The 12,336-nt window shown below is 39.5% G+C and overlaps 1 protein-coding gene across 1 annotated transcript; it reads left to right on the top strand.

Moving 5' to 3' along the window:
* The first annotated feature begins 2,709 nt into the window (after positions 1-2,709).
* AIP3 (ABI3-interacting protein 3) lies at positions 2,710-6,053 on the top strand. Its single transcript, XM_087371341.1, has 3 exons — positions 2,710-2,956; positions 3,107-3,217; positions 5,790-6,053. The coding sequence occupies exons 1-3, from the start codon at positions 2,948-2,950 to the stop codon at positions 6,048-6,050; spliced, it is 381 nt and encodes a 126-aa protein (XP_087227467.1). The 5' UTR covers positions 2,710-2,947; the 3' UTR covers positions 6,051-6,053.
* The last annotated feature ends 6,283 nt before the right edge of the window (positions 6,054-12,336 follow it).

Genomic DNA, 12,336 nt, shown 5'->3' with positions numbered 1-12,336 from the left:
TAAGAAACATTTGGATGCAAGATTCTCTGAGATTCAGGATTTATTCCCACCTAACACAAAGTCACAAAGCGGGGGGATACGCCATGATATGATTTTGGATTCCATATGCAAAGAGGCAGTTAAGTTTTTGGCTAACATTTTCAATCATACAAGAGTGAGAAAAAATTACATGTCAGTAAAAACTCTTACACTCCTTTGTAGAGAAAAACTACAAGACTGGGCTCAACACATATCCTTACTACTGCTAACCAATTACGTATCCACTACACATAATGGCAAAAGCTACATTGCCCATCTATTGGCCATTATACTTGGGTTTGCAATACAGCAAGAGGAAGACTCTACACCCCTCTCAACATAGATATAGAGGACTTTGAAACATTGACATTATCGCCAAAATGAGAATTAGAGCCTTCACCTCTTCTCAATGCAGATAACATGGATGGATGGAAGTCCGAACAGATTCCAGAGAATGACAATGTGGAACTCTACCAAAGAATCCTGCAACTCAGTTCAGTATTGCTACCACAATAGAAGAACTTGAGCGTGGAAATCCAAGAGGAGACCATGCCACATAATGACTTTGCAAGTGAGCCAAATAGCATGCCTCCTCAAGGATCACAAGTCACCAACATTGAATACTCCATGACTCTAGAGTCTACCCCCAAATGTCTCTAGTGACACCATACAACAGATTGCTATTCAAGAAATAGATCAAATTTTCACATGGGCACATGGGAGTCAACTGTATGTCCAATATAAGAAAGGCCATAGTACATTCCAAATCATACAGCATCACAACCAACAATTACAACAATGGTCACAATGATTTGCTACCATGACAAAAGAGATTTGGGAAGGCAGATGCTCCCATCACTCCAAACAAAGCTACAAAGTGCCGAGACTGAAATTCATAAGCTCAAGTAAAGCATGGCATAGCAAATGCAGCAATAGCTCCTTGCACAAAATGCTCTAGCAAAAAGTAGATCGGATGCCCTACAAGCCACGATTTCTCTCCAAGAAAAACACCTACAACTATTTCATGCCTTGAACATAAAGGAAGAGGTTGAGTTATCTGTCTACCAAATGCAAGTCACTTGTGGTGATCTCAATAAGGAAATGGTGCACTTAAATGAAAGATTGCTACTTAAAGAGGATCAGCTCCATGCCACAATAGACACAAGCAATGAGTTGCAGAATAGCCTCAAAAAAGGTAAACATCAAATTCAAGCACTAGAGAAGGAATGCATGGCATCAAGGGAGACACTTGTGAATAGCAAAGCAGAACTGGATGCTCAAGAGAAAGAGATACTTCAACTCTGAGTGCTTAATGATCAATTACTAGGGCATCTAAAAGTGACTTAACAATTCAATAGTCTAAAGCTTGCATACACCTCAACACTGGGTAAGTAGGTGCATATAGTGGCAAAATCAAAAGGCAGTAATTTCCAAGTTGAAACTTCAACCACTAGGTCAAGCCAATGACGATGCAGAGGGGTCAGCGCAAGATCTTTTGCTACATGGCATCACTACATTATATCAAGAGCTTGTTGCAGTCCTCTGGCAAGGGGATCACCTTGAAGGAAGAATACACATACCATGGAAACACTTGCAAATCAAGATGTTACATGTGATATTTGGTCTTGATTAGACCAGGCCAGTAAGCACAAAGACTCTTTGAGATCTATGCTAGCAGATGGATGAAGACGAGAAGAATGTGTTATCTTTCAACATAAGATTTGAAGTTTGTGTATTACATGTAGATGCATATATGGCTGATGTTTGTGTGGTACATGTACATAATGCATATAGATTCTTGAATTCTCTCTGTAGTATTCTACCAGCCTCCTTGTAGCGCTTGGCACTGTCCATTAAAACTTGCACAACTTTCTCATGGCCTATCTTGGATGTTACACCTACTATACAACCTTTGACAGGGCCTATCTCTTTTATAACCTTTAAGAGGGCCTATCTTGCTTTTTATAAGATTTATAGTTCCTTCATTGTTTTACATGCGATGCATCAATTGATGTGTGGAAAGCCTCCTTATGAGGTGATACAACCATCACATTCAATAGGGGTGTTGCTTCATGCTTAGCCATCCATCCAAGATAATTGTGCATTTAGTATTGTATAGCTATTTTAATATACTATGGTTGTTGAATGATGCAATTCCATGCATCTCCCATTTCCTCATTATCCACCATATTCATTTGGATACCCAAAATGCAAATTATCTTCTAAGATTATGACGTGCATTCTCCAAATCTTGGATTTAGATGATCTCCACAATTATGGGTTGCCTGAAACTATTCAACTTGTGCTAATCACTTCAATTTGACACGTCATAGATGGAGATGCTTCTTGTATGGTAGAGTGAAGAGTCTCTACACTAAAGTTTATTTCTCAAGGTACGACTATTGTAGTTGCTCTCAGGGCATGGAAAGCTCTTTTTTTGAGTTACTAAGCAAACGACCCTTAGATTTCTTTATTTGTAGTGCTTGCATCTCCCATTCTAAGCTATATAATGCTCGCCCTCACCAAGAGGATTGTAAGGCCTGCATGAATTTTCTAATTGAAGCTTGATTGGAACTTTCATGGGCTACATTTAACGGTTGGCTCCTTGTGAATGAAGGTGACAAGGATTGACTCGAATCTTGCTCATCTCCCGAGTGTCCTCTCCTTTTAGGAAAACTCTCCCAAGCAAACTCCCTATTGCAACCTTGGCCACACGCTTCTCTCCCTAGGGTCCTCTAAAGAAGGCTCTCCAAACTCCGAGTGTTTTCTAAAGAAAGCTCTCCCGAGCAAACTCATTATCTTCTAGGGGAACATTTACCCTTGGTGGTAACCATGATTAGCAGCACCAAGCAAAAGGGCTTTTACTTAAAGCTCGCATAAATTAAACGCGCTCGCAAAAATTCCGGTTACTACCAGCTCCATTTCAAGCATGCAGCAGGTGTGGTATCCTCGTCTAGGTTTTTCCCTCGTCTTCTCAAGAATAGAATTAATTATTGTCTGAAAGATCAACAGCCATGTACAATGTCGTGCACTGCTTTCTTGATCCAACTTCTTTGCTAGCCAACACTCAGGGACTTTGATTTTGCAGGGTGAAGGCTCGGAGACTGAGGTCACATGGGAGGATCAGCAGAACATCAATACTTTTGGCCGCTTGAATAACAAATTTCATGAAGTCGAAGATGAAATAAAAGTAAAGAAGGTCAGTGGTCGTTATTGATTCTTGGAGGTCCAGGTACTGTTTTTGGACACCATCTTCATGTTTTCAATCTGGTTGTTCTGCTGACGAAAAAAGACTTTTGGCTGCACACGATTTGCAGCCTGGTAATCAAGTACTCACGTGTGTTGTAGAATAATGTGGATCCTTGTGCATAACGATGACTATATATGGCTGTAGTCCCTGATACTGGTTTTGGTCTCAGCGCTTGCATCCCACACTATACTGAGTCGCCTGTCCTTTTCCATGGCTGCATTTGTCTGCACTAGTGCAGAGATAGACCCCGATTTCTGTAACTATATCATCTTCTGTGATTAGGTTATGAGCTCAACGAGGGTAGTGCATCATTCCCACCTTGAACCTGTGTCTCCGTCAACGTCATATTTGAGACTACGCAATTACTTTTGCGATTGTGAGAGGTAGACTAAAGTCCTGATGGTGAGAGGAGTATTGACTGAACAAGGCATTAAGCAATTAAATGCGAACCAAAGCAAGAAATAGAAGCCCACGTTAATAGATGCTTCAAGTGAAGCTAGACTGACCAATAGGGCTAACCTTACCAGTTGGCTGAAACAGGGGACTTACTTGCGCTATATAAAGGGCCCCAGGCAGGGGGGGCAAAATTCTTTAATTTTCTTGGACTGGCCTGCATCTAGAGCAGCCAGAAGAGTACCAAGGAAGTTTATTCAGGCTGCAGATCCACTCACGTGAGTGAAGAGCAGTGGGAGTACCACATCATTTGAGTTGCTTGCAGGGCAGAAGTGGAGACTTCTTCAGCACACCTAGGTGCAGACGTACACACTGTAGGAGAGCATAAGGTGGGGCAGGCAAAGGGAGCTTTATCTGCAGTACACATCAGAGCACATTACTTTGCAGGAATGCTTGGCTGTGTGGCAGAACAGGGAGAGTTTACCGAGAGGGTGCAACAAGCAGAGCCACCTTTTGGTACCTTACCTCGGCGACTGTTTGCTGAAGGTGGTTGTACAGTTTGTTGGTACTTGATATCCACCATGATATATATTCTGTTTAAGGCTGTACATCTAAGTTCTCTTGCAGATCTGAGTTGTCCTCTATTACTGTTGTGTAATGCACATTGAGTTGAGTTGTGTCCCTTACATGTGTCTTGCGATCTTGGGGTAATTCTTCTTCAGTGTGGGAGTTGGTATTAAACATGCAACCACACCCTCTGTTTAGTGGTCCTGACTTCTCATATGGGGGGCTTTATATGTGAGCATCTACATCTAGGTGGCTGTACATCTATCCTCTATTACTGTTGTGTAATGCACATAGAGTTGAGTTGTGTCCCTTACATGTGTCTTGTGTTCTCCGGGTAATTCTTCTGCTGTGTGGTAGTTTGTATTTAGCAAGCAACTTCCCTCTATTTAGGGCTCCTGACTTCTCATATGGGGGGCTTTATATGTGAGCATCTACATCTAGGTGGCTGTCCAGACGCTGGAGTATTCATTCTTCAACATATTTAGGGCATCCTAGCTTACTATTTAGGGATAAGTTTCAGAAACTGACATCAATTAGCTGTGGTACCTAGGGCCCTCTAGCTCATGTGCCATGTGGCGCTTCTGTACAATACCTAATTTGTGTTAGTGGCTAGTGCATGTATACATAGTGACATGATGTTGAGGTTGCCTCTCAGTAGTGTGAGAACGCAATATATGAAGAACCAATGGTGGTTCCTGAACTTTCTTTAAGCAAGTGATCATGGATACTAGGGGATACATCAGAGAAATCCAATGGTGGTTCCTGAACTTTCTTTAAGCAAGTGATCATGGATACTAGGGGATACATCAGAGAAATCATAATTGGTACCTAGACATGGTACAGGGAATCAAACAATGAGGAACTTTGAAAGACTAGACGTAACCCAGTTTTGTAATTTAGGAGACTCGAGCGTGACACACTACAGCACATGACCTTAACATTGATGATTGATTGAGATTTTGAACCAAATTTATTTAGATGAGAGCATTCACCCTTGAAAGGAAAGAGGGAAGATACCATACTGGAGGTCGAAGAGGGCATGGAGTAGCAAGGGACAACTTGTGGCCCTTGCACGCACTTGTCAGCTATACGCACATGCTGCCTTCACTAGGCAGTGGATGCCTTCATAGAACCCACACATTCCATGCATGAGCTTGACACTAGCTTGGAGCCATCCTACAGCTCTCTCACTTGACACGATGCAGCATGATTCATGAATACTCCATGTGGCTTCAGGCAGCCTCAGAGAATGCTTATTGGCCTTACGACTGTACTGAATCTTATGTTTGGTATTAGACAGAATAGCTTCTTTGTAGGCATACATGGGCTAAGAAGCTATGAGCCTTTGTGTAGAATAAAGCTCACAGTCCTGAAGTTTGGTGTTTAATGGCTACTGTGCTCTCTATATTAAAATCTGGTATGAATTGCATAGAGTTAATGAGGTATTTTGAACTACTTCCTGGAAGAGCTTTGACTGTTGTAGAAACAAATAATGGCAAATTCCACTGTCTGCGCATCAGGTAGCATAGATGACTTGTTCCTTTTGGTTTTTTTTAAGCAGGAAATGATGGAGAATTTGGAGGATGCAACCAATGAGTTAATATTGACTGATGAGGAAGTAGTAAGGTATCAGCTGGGTGAGGTTTTTTGTCACATGTCTATGGATGACGTTGAAAATCGACTGGAAGCTCTGAAGGAAGAAACACAGAAAGAGCTTGAGCGCTTAGAGGAAGAGAAAGACAGTGTTCTGTCTCAAATGGGTGAGCTGAAGAGAGTTTTATATGGGAAATTCAAGGATTCCATCAATTTGGAAGAGGATTGACAGGTATCGCGTTTGCCCAGTTCTTGTTGTTCAGGGTTTGTGGTGGTCCTAAGGTGAAATTGAGTGATTGTTTCCCTTGAAAGCATTTACTTTGCTTGTGAAGATGTGCAAGTTTTTATGTTTGTATGGAATACCTCTTTCAGTTTACAGGTATTCATGTGATTATCTGCATAGGAATTGTTGAAGAGGAGACTTTGTATTCGCTATGGGTAGGTAACCCTTATATCCACTGATGGTGTTTATAACACAAGTTCTTGCATGTGTTTTGTCCTCGTCATGACAATTTTACACGATACTTGCAAGACATTGATATCATCCAAGGCAGCACACTAACCTCAATGGAAAATGGAAATACATGCACCAAAACTGTGACACTTGTATTTCTGTGCATGGCTTGCCCTTGCTATGTGTTGATTTAGATTGACATATGAGGTTGATACCATGTTCTCTCGAGAACTTTGTCTAAGCACCCACACCCACCAGGGTTGAATGTGTCGTGAAGCTTGACTTTAAGCAAAGAAATGAACATATGTGGAGGAACGAACAAGTCACATAAACGGTTAATACTGTTAAGTACTACACCTTATGCGTAACCATGACTCTAATTTTGAAAGTTTGATTGGCAAGATTGTGTGGAACAGTGACCTTTGAAAATAAGAGTATCACCATATGCACCCTCTGCTTTATGAAAGCTTTTGGATAGTGTGCTGGCCTCTTGTTATTCTTACAGGGCCTGACATATGTGCTCGTATGATAGTAGAGAACACCATAATCTGATTTGGGGGAGTTTAATGGCTAGTCTGTGATTGTAATACTCACAATGTATTTAGATGCATTTTTGGTGCATGATGGGGGAGTATCACGGGGAGTCTTAACAATGTACAGCCCAAAAAGTTTGGAAGGAATGTATCCTTTTTTAGTATCAAATATTCTAAGTAAGATTTGGAAGTGAACTTCATATAGAGCAATAAATCAAAGATCAATCAAAAGAGAGTCTTGTGTGTTTCTAAAAAGACAAAGCAAGAAACATGTTTGTTAACATAAGCTTATTAGCGCAGTTCTATCAAGGCAAAGCATCTATCCCCTTTCTATAGGTACATTCAGAGTCTACAAGATTTTCTTTCTTTCCTTACCTCACTTTGCCCAAGGAAGCTTGCGATTTTGCACCATAGTTGCAAACAATTGATTTTCAATTATTGCCATGGTTGCAAAGCACATTCTCTTGAAGTATGGGTATTTACAACCTCATTTGGAGTCTTGTGAGGTGCAAGCTAGGTTTTGGTTCCCTTTCAACAAGATGGGACACCCATAATACCAAGGAATCGAAAGATCTACTAGGGAGCATCAAGGTATTTTTTGCCTAATACGAAGGTGACACATGTCAAAAGGACAAAGCTCTAGTGTCCTTGGTGGACATGGATACCTTGAGTAAGGTACCAACTATTGTGCCACCTAGTGTACATGGAGGGGGGCAATTGGGGTATTTAAATCCCATTGCACATGAGGTGGGTGCTCTTTGTTGGCAGTATAATTGGGATCGTATGTCTCAATTGAGGGCTTTTACCATAACGTACTTGGCGTGTGAGGTGACACATGAGGTGTCAAGGTATGGAAGCGTGCTTCATGATGTATCTAGGGAGGTATAATCTCATATCTCAATCAAGGCATCAAGGGGAATCTTATGTGGTAACAAATATACCAATGCTTGAAGTTATAGATTAGCCTAAGTAGCCTTGATCCAGGCATTAGATCAATCTAAGTGGTAGCTTTGGTAATTAAATTTGCCACTCGAAAGTTGAGAGGTTATGTCTTGTTGCTACCTTGATGTGCAAAGGTGTAAAATAGCCTTGTTGGTGCCTTTTTTAGCACTTTTGCTCCATTGCCTTGCACCCTAGTAGAAAATAGAATCACAAAATTCAAAGATTAATATTCTCCAAGACAATATTGGAGGTGATGTGGTAGCGAGCGTTGAATGACATGTTCTTGATGATGTGATAGCATGAATGAGGTGGTAGTAACAGTTGGTAAAGTGAGGTGCAATAAGTGTCATCATAGTTGGGATGACAAATGATATGTCCTTGTCGAAGTGGCATCATGTATGTGGTAAAGGATGTGCTATGACTTGTCACCTTTATAATGTGACAATAATATTTGGCAAAATAATAATTCCTGTTGTCTTTATGATGTGGCAATAATACTTGGCAAGGGGAGATGGTACTCTGTGCAAACATGATTTGGAATGTTAACGAGGTGGACTTGTATGTTGAGGTGGCAATGTGAAGTGGCATGAAGCCACTCAAGCTGGTCTACTACTAATGTAGTATGACATAGGAGGTTGCCATTAGGATTAGAACTTCCAAACTTGCTTAATATCAAACTTATGTAGGCTTAAAAGTGGCCTTTTATACTTTTATGGAGTATTTTTCACATGGGAAGTATAATTTTTTGTCATATGTTCATCATGTCAAGGAGTATTCTCCCTAAGAATTTGGTAACGTTTTGAGTTGTTTACTAATTATCACATTTTTTAAAGATTTTATTAACTAATCCTTCAATGACCTAAGATAAAAGGCCAAACTAGATTCTACAAGATCTAACTGTTGGACCATAATCTTATATATTGAAACCTTGGGGTGCCAACTCAATATGTAATATGTTACTACCCTCATCCAAAATCTAGGGTATGGGGGGACAAGGTCCATATATAATATGCATGGATTTCTTTTAAAATTTTCAAATATGCAAGGAAAAAATATGAAAATTTCATGTCTCCTACCCTCAAAATATAAAAAATAAATTTGGAAGATCGGAGTGAGAAATTTTTTAGGATTCCCAAGGGCTTTTCCTAAAATACCAATATTGATGTTCCATGCTTAGATTTGCAAGATTATTTATAAATTATCTGTAAGTAATGCAAAATTTTAAATTTCTATTTTAGCACTGGAACAATGCGCGTTATTAACAATCTACCATGCCTTTCATAAATAAAGATTGGGCCACCTGTTAGAGATTCCAAATTCATGTACAGTTGATCCACGTCATACAAAGTCGATTAAGATTGTTCCATCTTCTTCTTGGCTGTGACACTCTTTCTTCATTGATGGAATATATTAGGAAAAGTCGTGCTTTCCCAAGTCCCACCCTTTCCTAGGTGTGCAAACTTAGTTATATAGGGAGAAATTTGTGTTAGAGGGAAAGGTTCTATGTGTTGAGGTTAGAATCTTATATCTCTCGTAACAATGCAACATGAGTGGAGAAGTTAATAAAAACTGTTAAAAGATGTGCATCAAGCTGAAATGGAATCTTTGGTAGCACAAATAACAATAGTAAGGACAATGAATATAGAGACATGCATAATAGCTCCGTGCCCCTAGACAAAGAATTGCTAGGTTGATGTTTTGTACCTGAGGAGAGGTCACAAGTGAGATACAACATCTCTTAGTACTAGATATAATATAAGAAGTTACAAGACAAAGTAGTGAAATTCACATCTAATTGATTCCAAAGCAAGGCTTCTTCGTATTCTTTTCTACCATCACAAGAATGCTATTCCTTATTTTTCAATTGTCATAGCCTATACATGCATCAATTTCAGTGAAATCCACATGTCCATATTCACTTTTTTTCATGGACATAGAAGATATTCGGGCCATTGCATGATCGGTTTTAGTCAATCATGGGGCATTTTTCGAGCCGCACTACGAAGCGCTAGTGGGCAACATTTCAAATTCAGGGTAGGTTGGCCCTCTCATCTGGTTTTTCCTGGCATATTGATTGCCATGTTGGAATCATGATGAGACACAACCTATCAAAACTTGCTAGCGTAATCGTTTTAAACATCGTGCAGAGATTGACATGTGACACTCTAAGCCTTTACTCCACAAGCATACAACCATTTTGAACATGGTGCAGAGCTTGACAGGCGCCACTCCACACCTTTATTCCACAGGGCCCTTTACTCCATGGGCATACAACCATTTTGAACACATTGTAGAGCACGACACATGCCACTTCCTTTCTTGGAGAGGAACACAAGAACATACACCTTTATAGGATAGCAATACAATGTATGACACGTGGTAGTCCACAAAATAGTGGGACCGTTGTACTGGTTCTTATGCGCCACCACCGCGCTAGCTTACAACGACCATTGCGCTTGTTCAACAAGATAACTACTTTAGCATTAAGGCTATTTAATACCGGAACAGTGGTATGGGGAGCTTACTATTTTGGTGCAAAGAAGTAAATCAATCATTTAGCAAGAATTTGTGTCTCTCATTGCATAAAACAAAAAATTCTAAAGTTGAATATTGCCTTGAGGAGCCCCAACTTGCAAATCGACATAGCTGATAATCATGGGAATAGTTCTCACTGACCAGCGGGAGGGCTAGCAAATATGTCACCTAGCAGCCCAAGTAGCACTGCAACCATGGTGATGGCTAGAATGCACTATTTAGTTAGCTTCTAGGCACCTTTTATAACACTTTTCAGCTCTTTAAGAGCATGCTCATGCTTGCACAAAGACTCACAAAGCCAAAAACATGATCGCACAAAGACACTCATATTTAATATAAAAAACTGGACTATCACGTGCATTCAAGGATATATTAGAAATTCCTTAGCATCCCAATAGTGGCATACTCTGATAGTCTACTATAAATTTTCTATTATAACAGTCTAAGCAAATTCACCATTTGGCTCGTGTTGCGAGAATATGAGAAAAGAGAAATGTGTTTGTATTATTACAAAATTTGTTTTAAATCACAAATTTTTTGTAGCCTTGGGCATATGTACAATTGGCCGTTTGCATCTTGAGGTGCATCCTTGAGCCGTTTGCATCCCTTAGTGCATCCTGAAGGAGGTTGGGCATAAAATAGGGAGCCTCCAATTCGAAAGAAATACTGCCCTGCCTTGCAAGCCTTTGAAGAAAATCGGACATAAACAAGGCCACTAGTGCAGCTCCACTTCGAAGGAAATAAGTATTGCCCTGCCATGCAAGCCTTTGATGTAGGTTGGACATAAATAGAACAAGGAAGCTAATGAGCATAAGGGGCAAAATGAGCAAACTCTTCCAAAAAAAATCAAACTGTTTCATCGACATCTGAATGGGGTCCATAGAAAAGAACTAAATGATTCTAGCATCCTTTTGAAAGGCAACAGTAGCAGAGCTGATGTTGTATTTAAGACTCTATCAAAAGAAAGGAAGATTGTGGTCTGAAGATCAATGCAAGTGATAAAAGATGAGAAGGTAATTCTTTCTACATTGAGCTTGGTTGTGATGAAATGTTACATTTTTTGAAGACTAAGCTCTTAAACTCTTAATAATTTTGTTATTGTGTGTGTTTACATCATTGCATAAGGCTATAAGAATAATTCTATGTTTGAGGACATTCTTTATATCATTCTAAACACTTGTAATGATATTATTAAATATATTATTTGAAAATATTGTATAATTAAAATTAATCATTGTCTAGCTTTATTTTGTTTGTTATACAAAAAACAAGAGCAAGCCAATAGCTTGGACTTCCCTTGTCCAAGTAAATTTTTAGCTCACATGGAAGGGACCAGGTTTGAGAAGGAGAGGGTCTCTGGCTTGTACAAAAATGTGAGAACATAAAAATTCAACTTTCTATGAACCTTTAAGGAGTAATTATTATAATATATACCATTGTGATATGAGAGACATTGTAGCCAACATTTGTAAATAATATAAATATATTGATGCCATGATGCCTTCTTTCAAGCAACCAGACTCCCATTTGGAGCTTCATTATTTTTCATTCCATGGCCCAAGCATTATCTCTTACAAGAGCATTGATCGACCGTACACATTCAATAGAGAATATGATTCTAGCATTTTTAGTGTATGCTATATGTTGTGCAAGCACCTTTAGATTTATTATAATCATTATTTTTAATGATTTGGTTAGCAAGGTAAAGATTAATATACAGCATGTACCAAGCAACGAGATGATACATGCATGTGAGATAACAACCATTCGTTACTTCTCCTTTGTGAAGAAGCATAAAGAATTATGCAGTGTCTGTAGAAATGTAAATGATTTTTTTCGTTTCCCTACAGACTCAAAGAGCTATGGTATGCAAAGAGAAATAAATCCCATTATCATCCCATGCCAAAATCCACAAGGTCTAATCAATGCACTTTTGGACTTTTTTATGGTTCAAAATGATTGGGTTTGTGATTTTTTTGCTTGGATAGGGAAGACCACAGTTTGAGCCCCTTAACTACATAGAGACTATGTGGTACTGGAGAATGATCCTT

Source organism: Dipteris shenzhenensis, chromosome 32 (assembly GCF_047967505.1).
Source record: "Dipteris shenzhenensis isolate YYH24624 ecotype China chromosome 32, Dip_SZ_1.0, whole genome shotgun sequence".
In the NCBI taxonomy this organism is placed as follows: domain Eukaryota; kingdom Viridiplantae; phylum Streptophyta; class Polypodiopsida; order Gleicheniales; family Dipteridaceae; genus Dipteris; species Dipteris shenzhenensis.
This window is presented reverse-complemented; position numbering and strand designations above follow the sequence as displayed.